We start from the raw sequence: 14514 nt of genomic DNA on the forward strand, positions 1-14514 counted from the left end.
AAAGGTATGAAAGATAGTATGAGTTCGGGCTGCAGTAAGAGGTTATTAAGTAATGGTTGCAACAGAAAGATCGGACTATTTTCAAAACTAAAGACATAGGCTTAGAGCATGCCCTGCAGCAAGCTGGCTCAGCAAAACAGACACAAAGCTGCTCACGTAACCAGATATCCCAGCGTTCAATGGACGTGCATCAAACTTGCACCGGACACAGGGCATGTAACCTCTGTTGCTCCTCAAAAGCAAAAGGAGGAGGCAAAAAGGGAAATAGCCCAAAAGCTAAAGGACCTGTAGGGCATAGCCATGATTTTTGGGGAGAAGGCTGCATTTGGACACAATGTTACCTTAGAGTCACCAGGGGCGAACTGAGTAGAGGAAGGGTGTAACGGATAACGAGTGAAGGTCCCTAACACATTTAGCCGAGGCAAAATTATCTCCGTGAACCTGAGAATAAGAATCAGGGTTTAGCTCTCCCGGCGCACCCTTTCCAACGTGGGCGGAATCAGAACCATAAATCATAAACGAGAGTCCACTGGGGGGCGCCAGAGTGTCCATTCCCAATGGGGCACTCGGGTCACTCATCACGAAAAATAGACTACAATGCGTGTTTTCTCACGATGTGTAAAGATCTGTTAGCCCTGCCCGAAAATGTCCCATACCTGGGAGACAACCCAGGGGTGTGGCCTCCACTTCTGAGAGAGAGGGTCCCACCTGGATAAAAGATCTGCACCCGAGTTGAGGCAACCGAGGACATGAGTCGCCCCAAAGCGAGAGCATGTGCCCAGTGCTCACCAGCAATAGGGAGCGAGAAAAAGTTAGGCAGGAAAGAGACAAGTCATCTGTTGATGCACGCCACCACTGACATATTGTCGGTTCTGACCAGCACAAACCGGCCCAACAAAAGCAGGGGGAAGGGCTTTAGCACCATATACACCGTTAGGAGCTCCGGGTGATTAATATGCAGTGTGCTCTGCACCAGTGTCCATATCCCCCGAATCAATTAGCCTTTGTACAGCGCACCCCACCCTTGGGGGGGATGCGTCTGTGGTGATCACTGTGCGGGATACAACTCAGGCCATGGGAGCCACCTGACAATAGCAGAGGGTCCATTGGCCTGATGGGGACACCCGAAGCGACCAACTTAGGCTGTGAGATTTGTCCAGGTGAGTGGCTAGCACTCAACACTGGAAGGGCAACATCAACAATAGACACCATCCGTGAGAATAGAAAAGCACGATACTCGAGTCTAGCTCGAGACCCAGAGTCGGAATGTGCTGAGATGGAGTCAAACAGCTACCACTACTCACTTAAATGCATATGAGAGCCCTTAAAGAGTTTGCAAAAAGACTCTAAAACCATGAGAAACAAGATTCTCTGGTCTGATGAAACCAAGATTGAACTCTTTGGCCTGAAATGTTTTATTTATTTTGATTTAACCAGGTAGGCTAGTTGAGAACAAGTTCTCATTTGTAACTGCAACCTGGCCAAGATAAAGCATAGCAATTCGACACATACAACAACACAGAGTTACACATGGAATGAACAAAACATAGTCAATAATACAGTAGAACAAAAGAAAACAAAAAGTCTATATAAAGTGAGTGCAAATGAGGTAAGATAAGGGAGTTAAGGCAATAAATAGGCCATGGTGGCACAGTAATTACAATATAGCAATTAAACATTGGAATGGTAGATGTGCAGAAGATGAATGTGCAAGTAGAGATACTGGGGTTCAAAGGAGCAAGATAAATTAATAAATACTGTATGGGGACGAGGTAGGTAGATAGATAGATGGGCTGTTTACAGATGGGCTATGTACAGGTGCAGTGATCTGTGAGCTGCCCTGACAGCTGGTGCTTAAAGCTAGTGAGGGAGATATGAGTCTCCAGCTTCAGATATTTTTTGCAGTTCGTTCCAGTCATTGGCAGCAGATAACTGGAAGGAAAGACGACCAAAGGAGGAACTGGCTTTGAGGGTGACCAGTGAGTGCCAAGTGTCACATTTGGAGGAAATCTGGCACCATTCCCAATGTGAAGCAGGGTGGTGGCAGCATCATGCTGTGGGGATGTTTTTCAGCGGAAGGGACTGGTAGACATTACATGATCAAGGGAAAGATGAATGGAGCAAAGTACCGAGAGATCCTTGATGAAAACCTGCTCCAGAGCACTCAGGACATCAGACTGGACAATGACCCTAAGCACACAGCCAAGACAATACAGGAGTGGCTTTGGGACAAGTCTCTGAATGTCCTTGAGTGGCCCAGCCAGAGCACGGACATGAACACTATTGAACATCTCTGAAGAGACTTCAAAATAGCTGTGCAGTGACACTCCCCATTCAAATCAAATCAAATGTATTTGTCACATGCAGATGTTAGTGCGAGTGTAGCGAAATGCTTGCGCTTCTAGTTCCGACAATGCAGTAATAACCAACGAGTAATCTAACTAACAATTCCAAAACTACTACATAATACACACAAGTGTGAAGGGATAAAGAATATGTACATAAAGATATATGAATGAGTGATGGTACAGAGCGGCATAAGCAAGATGCAGTAGATGGTATCGAGTACAGTATATACATATGAGATGAGTATGTAAACAAAGTGGCATAGTTTAAAGTGGCTAGTGATACATGTATTACATAAAGATGCAGTAGATGATATGGAGTACAGTATATACGTATACATATGATATGAATAATGTAGAGTATGTAAACATTATATTAAGTAGCATTGTTTAAAGTGGCTAGTGATATATTTTACATCAATTCCCATCATTAAAGTGGCTGGAGTTGAGTCAGTGTGTTGGCAGCAGCCACTCAATGTTAGTGGTGGCTGTTTAACAGTCTGATGGCCTTGAGATAGAAGCTGTTTTTCAGTCTCTCGGTCCCAGCTTTGATGCACCTGTACTGACCTCGCCTTCTAGATGATAGCGGGGTGAACAGGCAGTGGCTCGGGTGGTTGTTGTCCTTGATGATCTTTATGGCCTTCCTGTGACATCGGGTAGTGTAGGTGTCCTGGAGGGCAGGGAGTTTGCCCCCGGTGATGCGTTGTGCAGACCTCACTACCCTCTGGAGAGCCTTACGGTTGTGGGCGGATCAGTTGCCGTACCAGGCGGTGATACAGCCCGACAGGATGCTCTAGATTGTGCATCTGTAGAAGTTTGTGTTTTTGGTGACAAGCTGAATTTCTTTAGCCTCCTGAGGTTGAAGAGGCGCTGCTGCGCCTTCTTCACGATGCTGTCTGTGTGGGTGGACCAATTCAGTTTGTCTGTGATGTGTACGCCGAGGAACTTAAAACTTACTACCCTCTCCACTACTGTCCCATCGATGTGGATAGGGGGGTGTTCCCTCTGCTGTGAGAGGATCTGCAGAGAAGAATGGGAGAAACTCTCCAAATACAGGTGTGTCTAGCTTTTAGCGTCATACCCAAGAAGACTCAAGGCTGTAATCGCTGCCAATGGTGCATCAGTAAAGGGTCTGAATACTTGTGTAAATGTAATAGTTCCTTCTTTTTTTATATAGTTGCCAAAAAAAACTGTTTTTGCTTTGTCATTATGGGTTATTTTGTGTAGATTGATGAATAAAAAAAATTTTAAATCAATTTTAGAAGGCTGTAATGTAACAAAATGTGTAAAAGTTCCTACCTGGTTGTTGTCGTCTTATTTCGCTGTTGCTTCCTGGGCTTTGCGGAAACAATAGCACTGTGATTAATTTAGCAAAAATATGGCTTTGATTTGACACCTAATTTGACATGCTACTCTGAACTTCATATCAAATCGTATTTGTCACGTTCTGACCTTTATTTCCTTTGTTTTGTCATTATTTAGTATGGTCAGGGCGTGAGTTGTGTGGGCAGTCTATGTTTGTTTTTCTATGATTTGGGTATTTCTATGTTTTGGCCTAGTATGGTTCTCAATCAGAGGCAGGTGTCATTAGTTGTCTCTGATTGAGAATCATACTTAGGTCGCCTGGGTTTCACTGTGTGTTTGTGGGTGACTGTTCCTGTCTCTGTGTTTTGCACCAGATAGGGCTGTTTTTGGTTTTCCACGTTCATTGTTTTGTAGTGTTCATGTTTATCTGTTTTTATTAAACATGAATCAATATAACCACGCTGCGTTTTGGTCCTCCTCTACTTCACCACAGGAAAACCCTTACAGTATTGGTCACATACACATGTTTAGCAGATGTTATGTTGGTGCTCATGGGTCCTTTAAGATAAAAATGACCAATACTTTTTAAGACTTTCTAGTAAATGTTTTTTAAGACCCCTTTTCTATTTGTTTGACCAGAAATCAAAGCCATTACTTATGCCTCATTTTTATGATGGAAAGGGGTTGGAAAAATATATCTATGCCTTAATGTCCCCAAAAATATACCTGTCCTTTAACTTTGGAAATTACCATTTGCAAAACAAAAGTCACATGAACGTTTCCATGATTTTCTCTCCAGAGTCAGAAATAAAAATAGAACATAGTCACCTACACCCAGCCTGTGAATGAAGAGTGACAACCCAATGTCTAATCCATCACATTTCAGCCAGTGTCACGTTCTGACCTTATGTCTTTGTTTTAGTATGGTCAGGGCGTGAGTTGGGTGGGTTGTCTATGTTCATTTTTCTATGCTGTGTTTTGAGTTTGGCCTGGTATGATTCTCAATCAGAGACAACTAACGACACCTGCCTCTGATTGAGAATCATACTTTAGGTAGCCTTTTTCCACCTGTGTTGCGTGTGTGTTTATTTTCTGTTCTGTGTTTTATGTATGCACCGTACAGGACTGTTTCGGTTTCATTTCGTTCTCTTTGTTGTTTAATAATTTAGTGTTCTGAGTTACAAATAAATATAATTAACACTTACCACGCTGGTCCTCCTTATTACTACTCCTCCTCGGAAGAGGAGGACGAGAATCGTTACAGAATCACCCACCACCAAAGGACCAAGCAGGAGTGGAGCGAAGTCAGGTAGGAGACCTGCGCCAACTCACCCTGCTTGCCGTGGAGAGACAGGGACCGGGCAGGCACCATGTTATGCCGTGAGGCGCACGGTGTGTCCCCGGTGAACAGGCATAGCTCGGTGCGATATACATAGCAGTGCCTCGTATCGGCCAGGCTAGAGTGGGCATCGAGCCAGGTGCCATGAAGCCGGCTCAGCGCATCTGGTCTCCAGTGCGTCTACTCAGGCCGGGGTACATGGCACCAGCCTTACGGATGGTGTCCCCGGTTAGCCAGCACAGCCCCGTGCCAGAGTCTCCCTCCAGTCCGGATCTGCCAGAGTCTCCCTCCAGTCCGGAGCTGCCGGAGTCTCCCTCCAGTCCGGATCTGCCAGAGTCTTCCTCCTGTCCTGAGCTGCCAGATTCTTCCTCCAGTCCGGATCTGCCAGAGTCTTCCTCCTGTCCTGAGCTGCCAGAATCTTCCTCATGCCCAGCGCTGCCAGAGTCTCCCGTCTGTCCTGAGCTGCCAGAGTCTCCCATCTGTCCTGCGCTGCCAGAGTCTCCCGTCTGTCCTGCGCTGCCAGAGTCTCCCGTCTGTCCTGCGCTGCCAGAGTCTCCCGTCTGTCCTGCGCTGCCAGAGTCTCCCGTCTGTCCTGCGCTGCCAGAGTCTCCCGTCTGTCCTGCGCTGCCAGAGTCTCCCGTCTGTCCTGCGCTGCCAGAGTCTCCCGTCTGTCCTGCGCTGCCAGAGTCTCCCGTCTGTCCTGCGCTGCCGGAGCCCACAGTCAGCCAGGAGCTGCCGGAATCGCCTGTCACGCCGGCGCTGCCGGAATCACCATTCACTCCGGAGCTGCCGGAGTCTCCTGCCTGTCCGGTGCTGCCGGAATCTCCCTCCCGTCCGGTGCTGCCGGAATCTCCCGTCCATTTGGGACCCGTGGCTTTGGTCCCCAGTCCGAGGTCGGCGGCGAGGGACGCCGCTCTTAAGAGGCCACGGAAGCGGGCTAAGAGGCAAACAAGGACTATGGTGGAGTGGGGTCCACGTCCCACGCCAGAGCCGCCACCGTGGACAAACACCCACCCAGACCCTCCCCTATAGGTTCAGGTTTAGCAGCCGGAGTCCACACCTTTGGGGGGTAGGGGGGTACTGTCATGTTCTGACCTTAGTTCTTTTGTTATGTCTTTGTTTTAGTATGGTCAGGGCGTGAGTTGGGTGGGTTGTCTATGTTAGTTTTTCTATGATTTGCTATTTCTGTGTTTGGCCTGGTATGGTTCTCAATCAGAGGCAGCTGTCAATCGTTGTCCCTGATTGAGAGCCATATTTAAGTATACTTTTTTCTATAGTGTTTCGTGGGTGATTATTTTCTGTTTTCTGTTGTGTGTCTGCACCAGCCAGAACTGTTTTCGGTCGTTTCTCTTTGGGATTTTGTTATTTCCGTGTTCCTTTTAATAAATATGGACATATACCATGCTGCACCTTGGTCCTCACCTTCTTCTTTATACGACGACCGTTACAGCCAGGAACCTCAGAGGTGATAATACAGTCTGAACAACATAGAAAAAAACTCTGAATGGAATGAAAAATTATGCTGCAAAGTTTTGGCAATGAGGGTGCTCATGGCATAAAAAGGTAAGACTGAATTTCAAACAGGATAATAATGCAAGTTACAACAATTCCAGGGAGAGAGAATGTTTTTGCAATGTCTACCCGTAATGTTCCCCTGATGTTTGAGTGTCCAGTTATCAGTTAGTTATGGGAACATTCTATGTATGTTAGCGAAACCTCCTGAGAACCTATTTAGCATGTGTTGGTGTTAGAGTTAGGAGAAGATTCCCTCAATGTCAAACAGAACTTACCCAGAATACGGTTAACATTCTCAGAATATGCAATATTAATGTTGTCCATTTTTCTGAGGGTTAGGAGAATATTCCATCAACGTCACACCAAACATAGAACGTGGTTGTCATGTTCTCAGAATATAAGACATTAATGTTCTAGACACGTTTCATGGGAATGTTACAAGAACCGTCCTGTGTCCAATGACGTTTAAAACATCTGTCATAGTCCCCTGGAGATTTTTGTCTAGTTCCCAGCTAGTTCTGGGGACATCCCTACATAATTTAGGATGTCGCTTGATGGTCCCACACCATCCATTGTTACTGTTGACGAGCCCATCAAGGCCCTGCTGATTGGTGAACCATACAACCCAATTGACAGAGAGAAATGAAGGAAGCCATTTACAGAATAAAACTATTCCAAAACATGTGTCCTGTTTGCAACAAGGCACAAAAGTAATAATTCAAAAAATGTGGCAAAGCAATTAACCTTTTTCGCCTGGATACAAAGTGTTATGTTTGGGGCAAATCCAATACAACACATTACTGAGTACCACTCTCCATATTTTCAAGCATAGAGTTGGCAGCAGCATTTTATGGGTATGTTTGTAATCGTTAAGGACTGAGAAGTTTTTCAGGATAAAAAAAGAAACAGAATGGAGCGAAGCACAGGTAACATCCTGGAGGAAGTCCTTACTCTGCTTTCCACCAGACACTCGGAGATGAATTCACCTTTTCAGCAGGACAATAACCTAAAACACACGGCCAAATCTGCACTGCAGTTGCTTACCAAGAAGACAGTAAATGTTCCTGAGTGTCTGAGTTACAGTTCTGACTTTAGTCTGCTTGAAAATCTGTGGCAAGACCTTAAAATGGTTGACAGAGCTTGATTCTAACAAAGGTGATTCTAACATGTATTCACTCAGGGGCTTCAATACTTATTGAATCAAGATTTAATGTTTTATTTTTCATTCATTTTTTAATATTTTTTTTTACAAATGTAGAAATACTTCTTCCACTTCAGCATTTTGTGTAGACCATTGACAAAAAATGACAATTAAATCCATTTTAATCCCACTTTGTAACACAAAAAAATTAAAAAGTCAAAAGGTGTGAGTACTTTCTGAAGGTACTGTACTAAGCAGTACCCCACCCTCGTGTGCAGTAAATACATTGATCTGATTAATTAGATTGAATGCAACCTCCTCTTTGAGGACTGCAACCATCACAGAATCTACAACTCAATAACCCCTTTTTCTAAATACATGGTTGCTATAGGATTCTGATGGGCAAGTGTGAAAACAATCACAAAATCTTTGAAGGCCATTTTATCAAAAGTGAGTTCAACTTTCAAAAGGGAGGTCAGCATTACTTCCTGGAAAGTACGCCAATTGCAGATTGTGGAGTCACATTTCTTTGGTCTTTGATTGAGGTCCAAAGCACACTGACAAAGTCGTTATACAAAGTATTTGGCATCATATTATAATATTTAAATAAAACGTATTTATAAAGAGAGTACATTAATAGTACTCCTCACAAAATTATTTTTAATTATTATAATTTTTTAGTCTCTATTCACAAATGAGCCCATTATTCCCTTCTGTCTCCCCGCAGGATGCTCAGAGGATTTAATGCTACATTTTAGTCCGAAGAGTCTCAATGTGGTAGCATATCTGCACATGCTTCTGCTGCTTCAAACAACCGGAAGCTCCCGGGCTTGGAGATGTGTGCTGGCGAAGAAACATCTGAACAGCTGATAGCAACTGTCCAGCAACCCTACCCACTCAGCCGCTACCCAGATGGTCATGTGCCGTCGCGCTCTTGGCTCTCTCTCTCTCCCACTACTCTCTCCTCTTCTATCCTATCATCCCGTCCTTCTGCTAAATCCTTCTCACTCCTGTCTCCTAACTCTGCCTCTTCGACCCTACTCTCTTCCCTTTCTGCCTCATTTGACTCCCACTGTCCCCTTTCCTCCTGGCCAGCCGAACCCGCCATTCCTGCACAGTGGATGAGTGGCGTGTCCAAATACCCATACTTGCGCCCTAAATAGTAGGTCGTTTTGAGTATGTAAAAAAATAACGTCTCATAGTATGTGAAATTTTGAAAATCTACTATACTTTAAATGCCAGGATGTCATACTCATTTCAGCTTTTCATCTAGTAGAATTCCCCCCTGCACACTATTGAGGAAGATAATAGTTTTTCACAACCACATGTGTTCGACAACAGCTGAATATCAGAATAGGGGATGCGCCCTACCAGAATTCATGAATAGCGGGGAGCAAGCATGATTGCACATTTCATGACACCTTCTTAGTATGGATGAGTAGTATGTTGATATTTGTTGCTAACTGCAAACGTTTTTACTAAATAGTATGTTTCAAATAGTTTGTAGTAAGATTAGTACACAGTATGCAGTTTAAGTATGTAGCCAGATTTCGGACACGGCCAATGACTCACTGCGTGTTCAGAGAACAGGGCTGCGGGAAGCTGAGTGAAAATGGAGGGAAACTAAACTCCTGGAGGACCCATCATCCTGCCACTTCCTCCTCTCTACCTTCTCTTCTTCTGTGTCTGCTGCTTAATTCCAAGTCTCTTTTCCACCTTCTGCTCCCTCCTTAATCGAACCCATAAATGCTGATGCTCCAGATACTCAACTAATCTAAAGGCCAGTTTTATTGCCTCTTTAATCTGGACAACAATTTTCAGATCTGCTAACATAATTGCAAAAGGGTTTTCTAATGATCAATTAACCTTTTAAAATTATAAACTTGGATTAGCTAACACAACGTGCCATTGGAGCACAGGAGTGATGGTTGCTGATAATGGGCGGCCGTTTCCAGCTACAATAGTAATTTACAACATTTACAATGTCGACACCGTTATTTCTGATCAATTTGGTGTTATTTGAATGGACAGAAAAATTTGCTTTTCTTTCAAAAACAAGGACATTTCTAAGTGACCCCAAACTTTTGAACGGTAGTGTATATATAATTCCAACAATAAGTCTAAAAATGGATGTAGCAACTACAGATTGCCCGTTTAAGTCTTTCAAAAGTTTGCAATAAACATTTAGCAATAAAAGCCCCACTTCTATTCCATAGCCTGGGATCCGCACTGGGCAGCTGTGGCAAGAGAGTATTTTTCACTTGCTGACTGTCCACTGGTTTCAAAAACAATGATTGATAGGCAGTTTAAATTTCTTGAATTAAACAATTATTGGGTTCAAATACACATTTAGATTTGTGAACAGCCGTCCACAACAACCACAATCCGTAAGGCGCAAATAGCTAACTGAGAAAGCAGCAGTGTGATTCGTAACATTCGAAGACATAGCTTGGACTGTAGCCTACAAAAGCCTATTCCTGCTCTTTTCCCGCGATCCATCAAACCCATTTGGTGTCTCATCATAGTGGTCTCTGACTTCGGGTCAGACTCGCTCAGGTGGAACATGTATGTGCGCCCTTTTTCAATGTTGAATTGAATGTCATTGAGAAAAAAGTGAGAAGGGTCAAATATTTTTTTCGCAAACCTCCTTTCTGAATTTAAAAGTAATCCTCGAAGTAATCATGTCGTTTTTCAAAAGTATCTGTAATCTCATTACAATAGTTTTGCTGGTAATGTATCGGATTACTGTTACCGTTTATGTAATCCGTTACTCTCAAACCCTGCATACCCGTCGTGCGTCATTGCTTATTTCTAGTATGTTTATTGATCATGAAAAGCATGCCGATACTTGCTGTATAACTCTGAAGATAGAGTTAAATGTGGAATACTCGTTAATGTGTCTTTCTGACTATGCACTTAAACAGGTGATGATATTTAAACCAAATAGTTATAAAATGCATTCAGCAATTCCCCTCGAAAACAGCAAGTAGTTGTCAAATGGTTTTAGCGGAGCTGGAGTTATCCTTTCCCCCCAGCAGTCAAATCAAACGCTCTACACCATATTAATAACGACCTATAATAACCACCGAGTTGATGCCGCTGAACTCAGCATGCATACAGTACACAGCAGAACATGATTATCACATGAAACATTCAGACTATTATTCTATCATTTCACCCCTTTCTAGTAAAGATAATGAAGCCAAATATTAGATATGGGGTTCCCTCCACACATCAGTTAATTAAAAGACATTGCCAGCGTTGTTGACATCCAAAATCAGTCGAGTATTTTCAGCATGGTCTGCTTGTTGAAATGTAAGGTTGCATATACCCCATACAATGCCATATGTGGACCAGGGCTTTTACAGGTGAGGTGGGATACACGCGTAATAACATGGTTTTGATTGACTGTTTTGACTTCCAATTGCAGCGCAGATTGTGATTGTGGTGAAAATGCAACTGATTGGAAGAAATCTGTGGAGGGCGTGGAGCTGAGATTACAGACCCCCCCCCCACCGAAAACACCAGCCTAACCGCCACCACCTACCCAACCCAAACCGAGGATGAAAGAAATACCAAATATTGTATAGCGAGCAGATCATAAAGACCAATAGTACAGCCTGCGTCAGCCGCGAGACGAAATCTATATTTTGCCAAATTGTAAGACAGCAACTACATAAACATATTGACGGATCATGATTTAATTAGTACCATAAAGCTTTCTACCTCGGACCATGGAATATTCTTTATCACGAACCTCAGACGCTACTGGTATCATGGACAATTGAGGTTGGGTCGTAGCATGATATAGTGATGTTTTAATTAGTGAGCTGTCGTGGGTGGGATTGTGCTGCAGAAGATCAAAGCCTAGGCTACTAGGTGTATGGATTCGGGCACTCACACAGGGAGGCCTGATGGAAGCTGCGACACATTTGGATATGGCACAGTAAACTTCGAGTAAAGGATAGCTATGAATGCGCGAATGAAATTGTGTCGATATATTGCAATAATAGAATAATAATGGCTGTAATGTGGTATATAGCATAGTGACTAAGGGTGAGATGTAAAGCGAAGCCTGCAGGATTTTGATATCGGAGCTAACTATATATTTCGCAGCTTTACTGGAAACGTAAACATCCGGATTATCTTTGATCTTTGATTTAATATAACGGTGAGAGTAGTTAACCAACTACAACTCAACAACACGGGACTAATGCCTTCTCTTCCTTCTATTTAAACGGAGAATTACGTTTTAATCTTAAAAGTGTGAGTTTGGGCTTTGAGCTCCTCAGGAATCCTGTGTGTTGTGTGATTGGCCAACATCAACATGCCAACCTCACGCTCCGGTGCCACCCCGGTGGAATACTGGGTCGATGGCTCGCGCCGAGATGTCTCCATGGATGAATTTTACACCATGGGTCCAGAACTGGGAAGGTAGAGTACTGTAGTCTGTGCCATTATTGACTCCAATGCATGCAGTAAATACCACCAGCATCATGACCTTCATGACTATCAAAAGGGCTTGCTTCTGGTTCATGTACTGCAGAAAAACATATCAGTGGAATTTCATCCAAGGTTTCATTAGGTTATGGCTATAGCTAGAGTGTACATTTTGAATTACCATGTTTACAATTTCACTATTTATCTACTGTGTATTACACATGGATTAGGTTTGATTCTCTGACAGGACAGACAGAACACATATTTTAGACCAGTTCAGAACGAGGTATCAATTGCATATGCATAGTTCAGCACCATGGACAGCTCCTCCTGTTAACAAGTGACAATTTCTCTCCCATCATCTCACCTCATAAGTAGCCTACTAACATTGATGCCAAGACACAATTAACATGTGTCAAAACATGATCTTCACTCTGTCAGAGGGGTAAAACAGCCCACTGTGTTTGCTATGGATATGACCTCTCATTGTAATGGGAGCAACACGTGGCTTAGCACTGGACAACAGTGAAACGGGAAGGGATTAGTGCAAGTATGGAGGAAACAGGTGTTACGGACCATTTTTCAGAGGCTCTATATGGAATCTCCCACTACCTCTGACCCCTCCCCTCCCCTCCATCCACACGAGTCTGGCTTAAGTACACTCTTACATCACATCCAGATTGACAATGTCAACATGTCAATATTTGTCACTTGGAGTGGGTGTCAGTGGTCTGTGGAAGTTTGGGGGTCTGACTGACAGATGGAGTGGCAATTGGAGCCCTTCTGGGTATTCATGCCTTTGATGAAGCCATTCGTCAGCAGGCGTAAACAACGATAATCCCACCATGTCCATGGTTCTGACTCAAAACACAGGCTCACTGTAATTGCTAATTCACACTAAAGGGGGAAAAATAATCTATGCCAAGCAGAGCTGTACTGGGCTGGCCTGGTTACACATCCGCCGTAGTTGCTGGGACAGTGTGAGAGAATATCTGAAACGGCACAGTGCAGTTAGGGTTGGCCATATAATGTGAATCAGGTGTCATATTTCCATATGCAGCACCAATGCGCCTGTGCCTTTATATGAAACCTTATTTCACGCCACACTTAAATGTATGTAACAGTTCTCTTCTCCTCACCCGCAACTGCATGTATAATGGCCAGGCACCCATTTTGTCCCTTCGGGAGTTCCGTGCGAGACAGCAAGAGAGAGATCTCACTGTCAGCGGTATAACAAACTGTATACCAAGTGTTCAGAAAGCTGTCCGCACGTCCCTTTACAGGACTCAAACCCATAACACCAGATCCAAATCAAATGATATGGTTATTACTTAAAGTAGGGCCACCGTTTGCTAGAATTAGCAGTAACAATTGAACACCAACAGCGCATATTGACTCCGATACGGACGATTACTGAATGAATCATCTGTGATCGACATTTGAGGATCCATCTGCAGTCGGCAGATCGATCGTAAACAGTAGGCCAGTTCAGCCACTGGTACTTGCTTCATGCACGTAAACATACACAGCTTACTCTCAGCTTCCCCCAGCCTCCCCATGTAAGGGTGTGCACAGTTGTTAGGGGTCTACTTTTCAAGGAGAGTTGTCCTGGTTACCAAGGAGACCCTACAGCTATGAGAGTGGTGTCGAGAGGGCTGGGGGATGATTATGCCTGGATTGTATTAGCAGTAGCAGGACTGCTGGAGAAACGGAATCATTTCCTAAGCAGGGCAAATGCCGAGTGCCCCCATAGGGATACTACTGAGGGGAAGTCCCAGATTAGATAGCTGCTGGCTGCTGCCAGTACTCCCTCCTTATTCCACTGTGTGGTTTTATCCTGACCGCCCTCTTAATAACGACCTAGTACAGTTTTACACAATCCACATCCGATTCTAATTGACCAAAATACCAGTTATGCTGGCGGTATTGAATAGTAATGATTGTACACATGTACATATTGATAGCTCACTTGATGATGGTACATTTACATTTACATTTAAGTCATTTAGCAGACGCTCTTATCCAGAGCGACTTACAAATTGGTGCATTCACCTTATGACATCCAGTGGAACAACCACTTTACAATAGTGCATCTAAATATTTTAAGGGGGGAGGGGGTGAGAAGGATTACTTTATCCTATCCTAGGTATTCCTTAAAGAGGTGGGGTTTCAGGTGTCTCCGGAAGGTGGTGATTGACTCCGCTGTCCTGGCGTCATGAGGGAGTTTGTTCCACCATTGGGGAGCCAGAGCAGCGAACAGTTTTGACTGAGCTGAGCGGGAACTGTACTTCCTCAGTGGTAGGGAGGCGAGCAGGCCAGAGGTGGATGAACGCAGTGCCCTTATTTGGGTGTAGGGCCTGATCAGAGCCTGGAGGTACTGAGGTGCCGTTCCCCTCACAGCTCCGTAGGCAAGCACCATGGTCTTGTAG

At 44.1% G+C, this 14514-nt stretch overlaps 1 protein-coding gene across 1 annotated transcript in view; it reads left to right on the forward strand.

Annotated features, from left to right (window-relative positions):
* Positions 1–11192: 11192 nt before the first annotated feature.
* Positions 11193–14514, forward strand: part of LOC123996827 (calcium/calmodulin-dependent protein kinase type IV-like) — a 38633-nt gene continuing 35311 nt past the window's right edge. The window contains exon 1 of the mRNA XM_046300575.1: positions 11193–12079. Coding sequence (XP_046156531.1) covers positions 11973–12079 — 107 coding nt within the window. The 5' untranslated portion in view covers positions 11193–11972. The remainder of the gene's footprint in view (positions 12080–14514) is intronic.

Source organism: Oncorhynchus gorbuscha, linkage group LG15 (genome assembly GCF_021184085.1).
Source record: "Oncorhynchus gorbuscha isolate QuinsamMale2020 ecotype Even-year linkage group LG15, OgorEven_v1.0, whole genome shotgun sequence".
Taxonomy (NCBI): domain Eukaryota; kingdom Metazoa; phylum Chordata; class Actinopteri; order Salmoniformes; family Salmonidae; genus Oncorhynchus; species Oncorhynchus gorbuscha.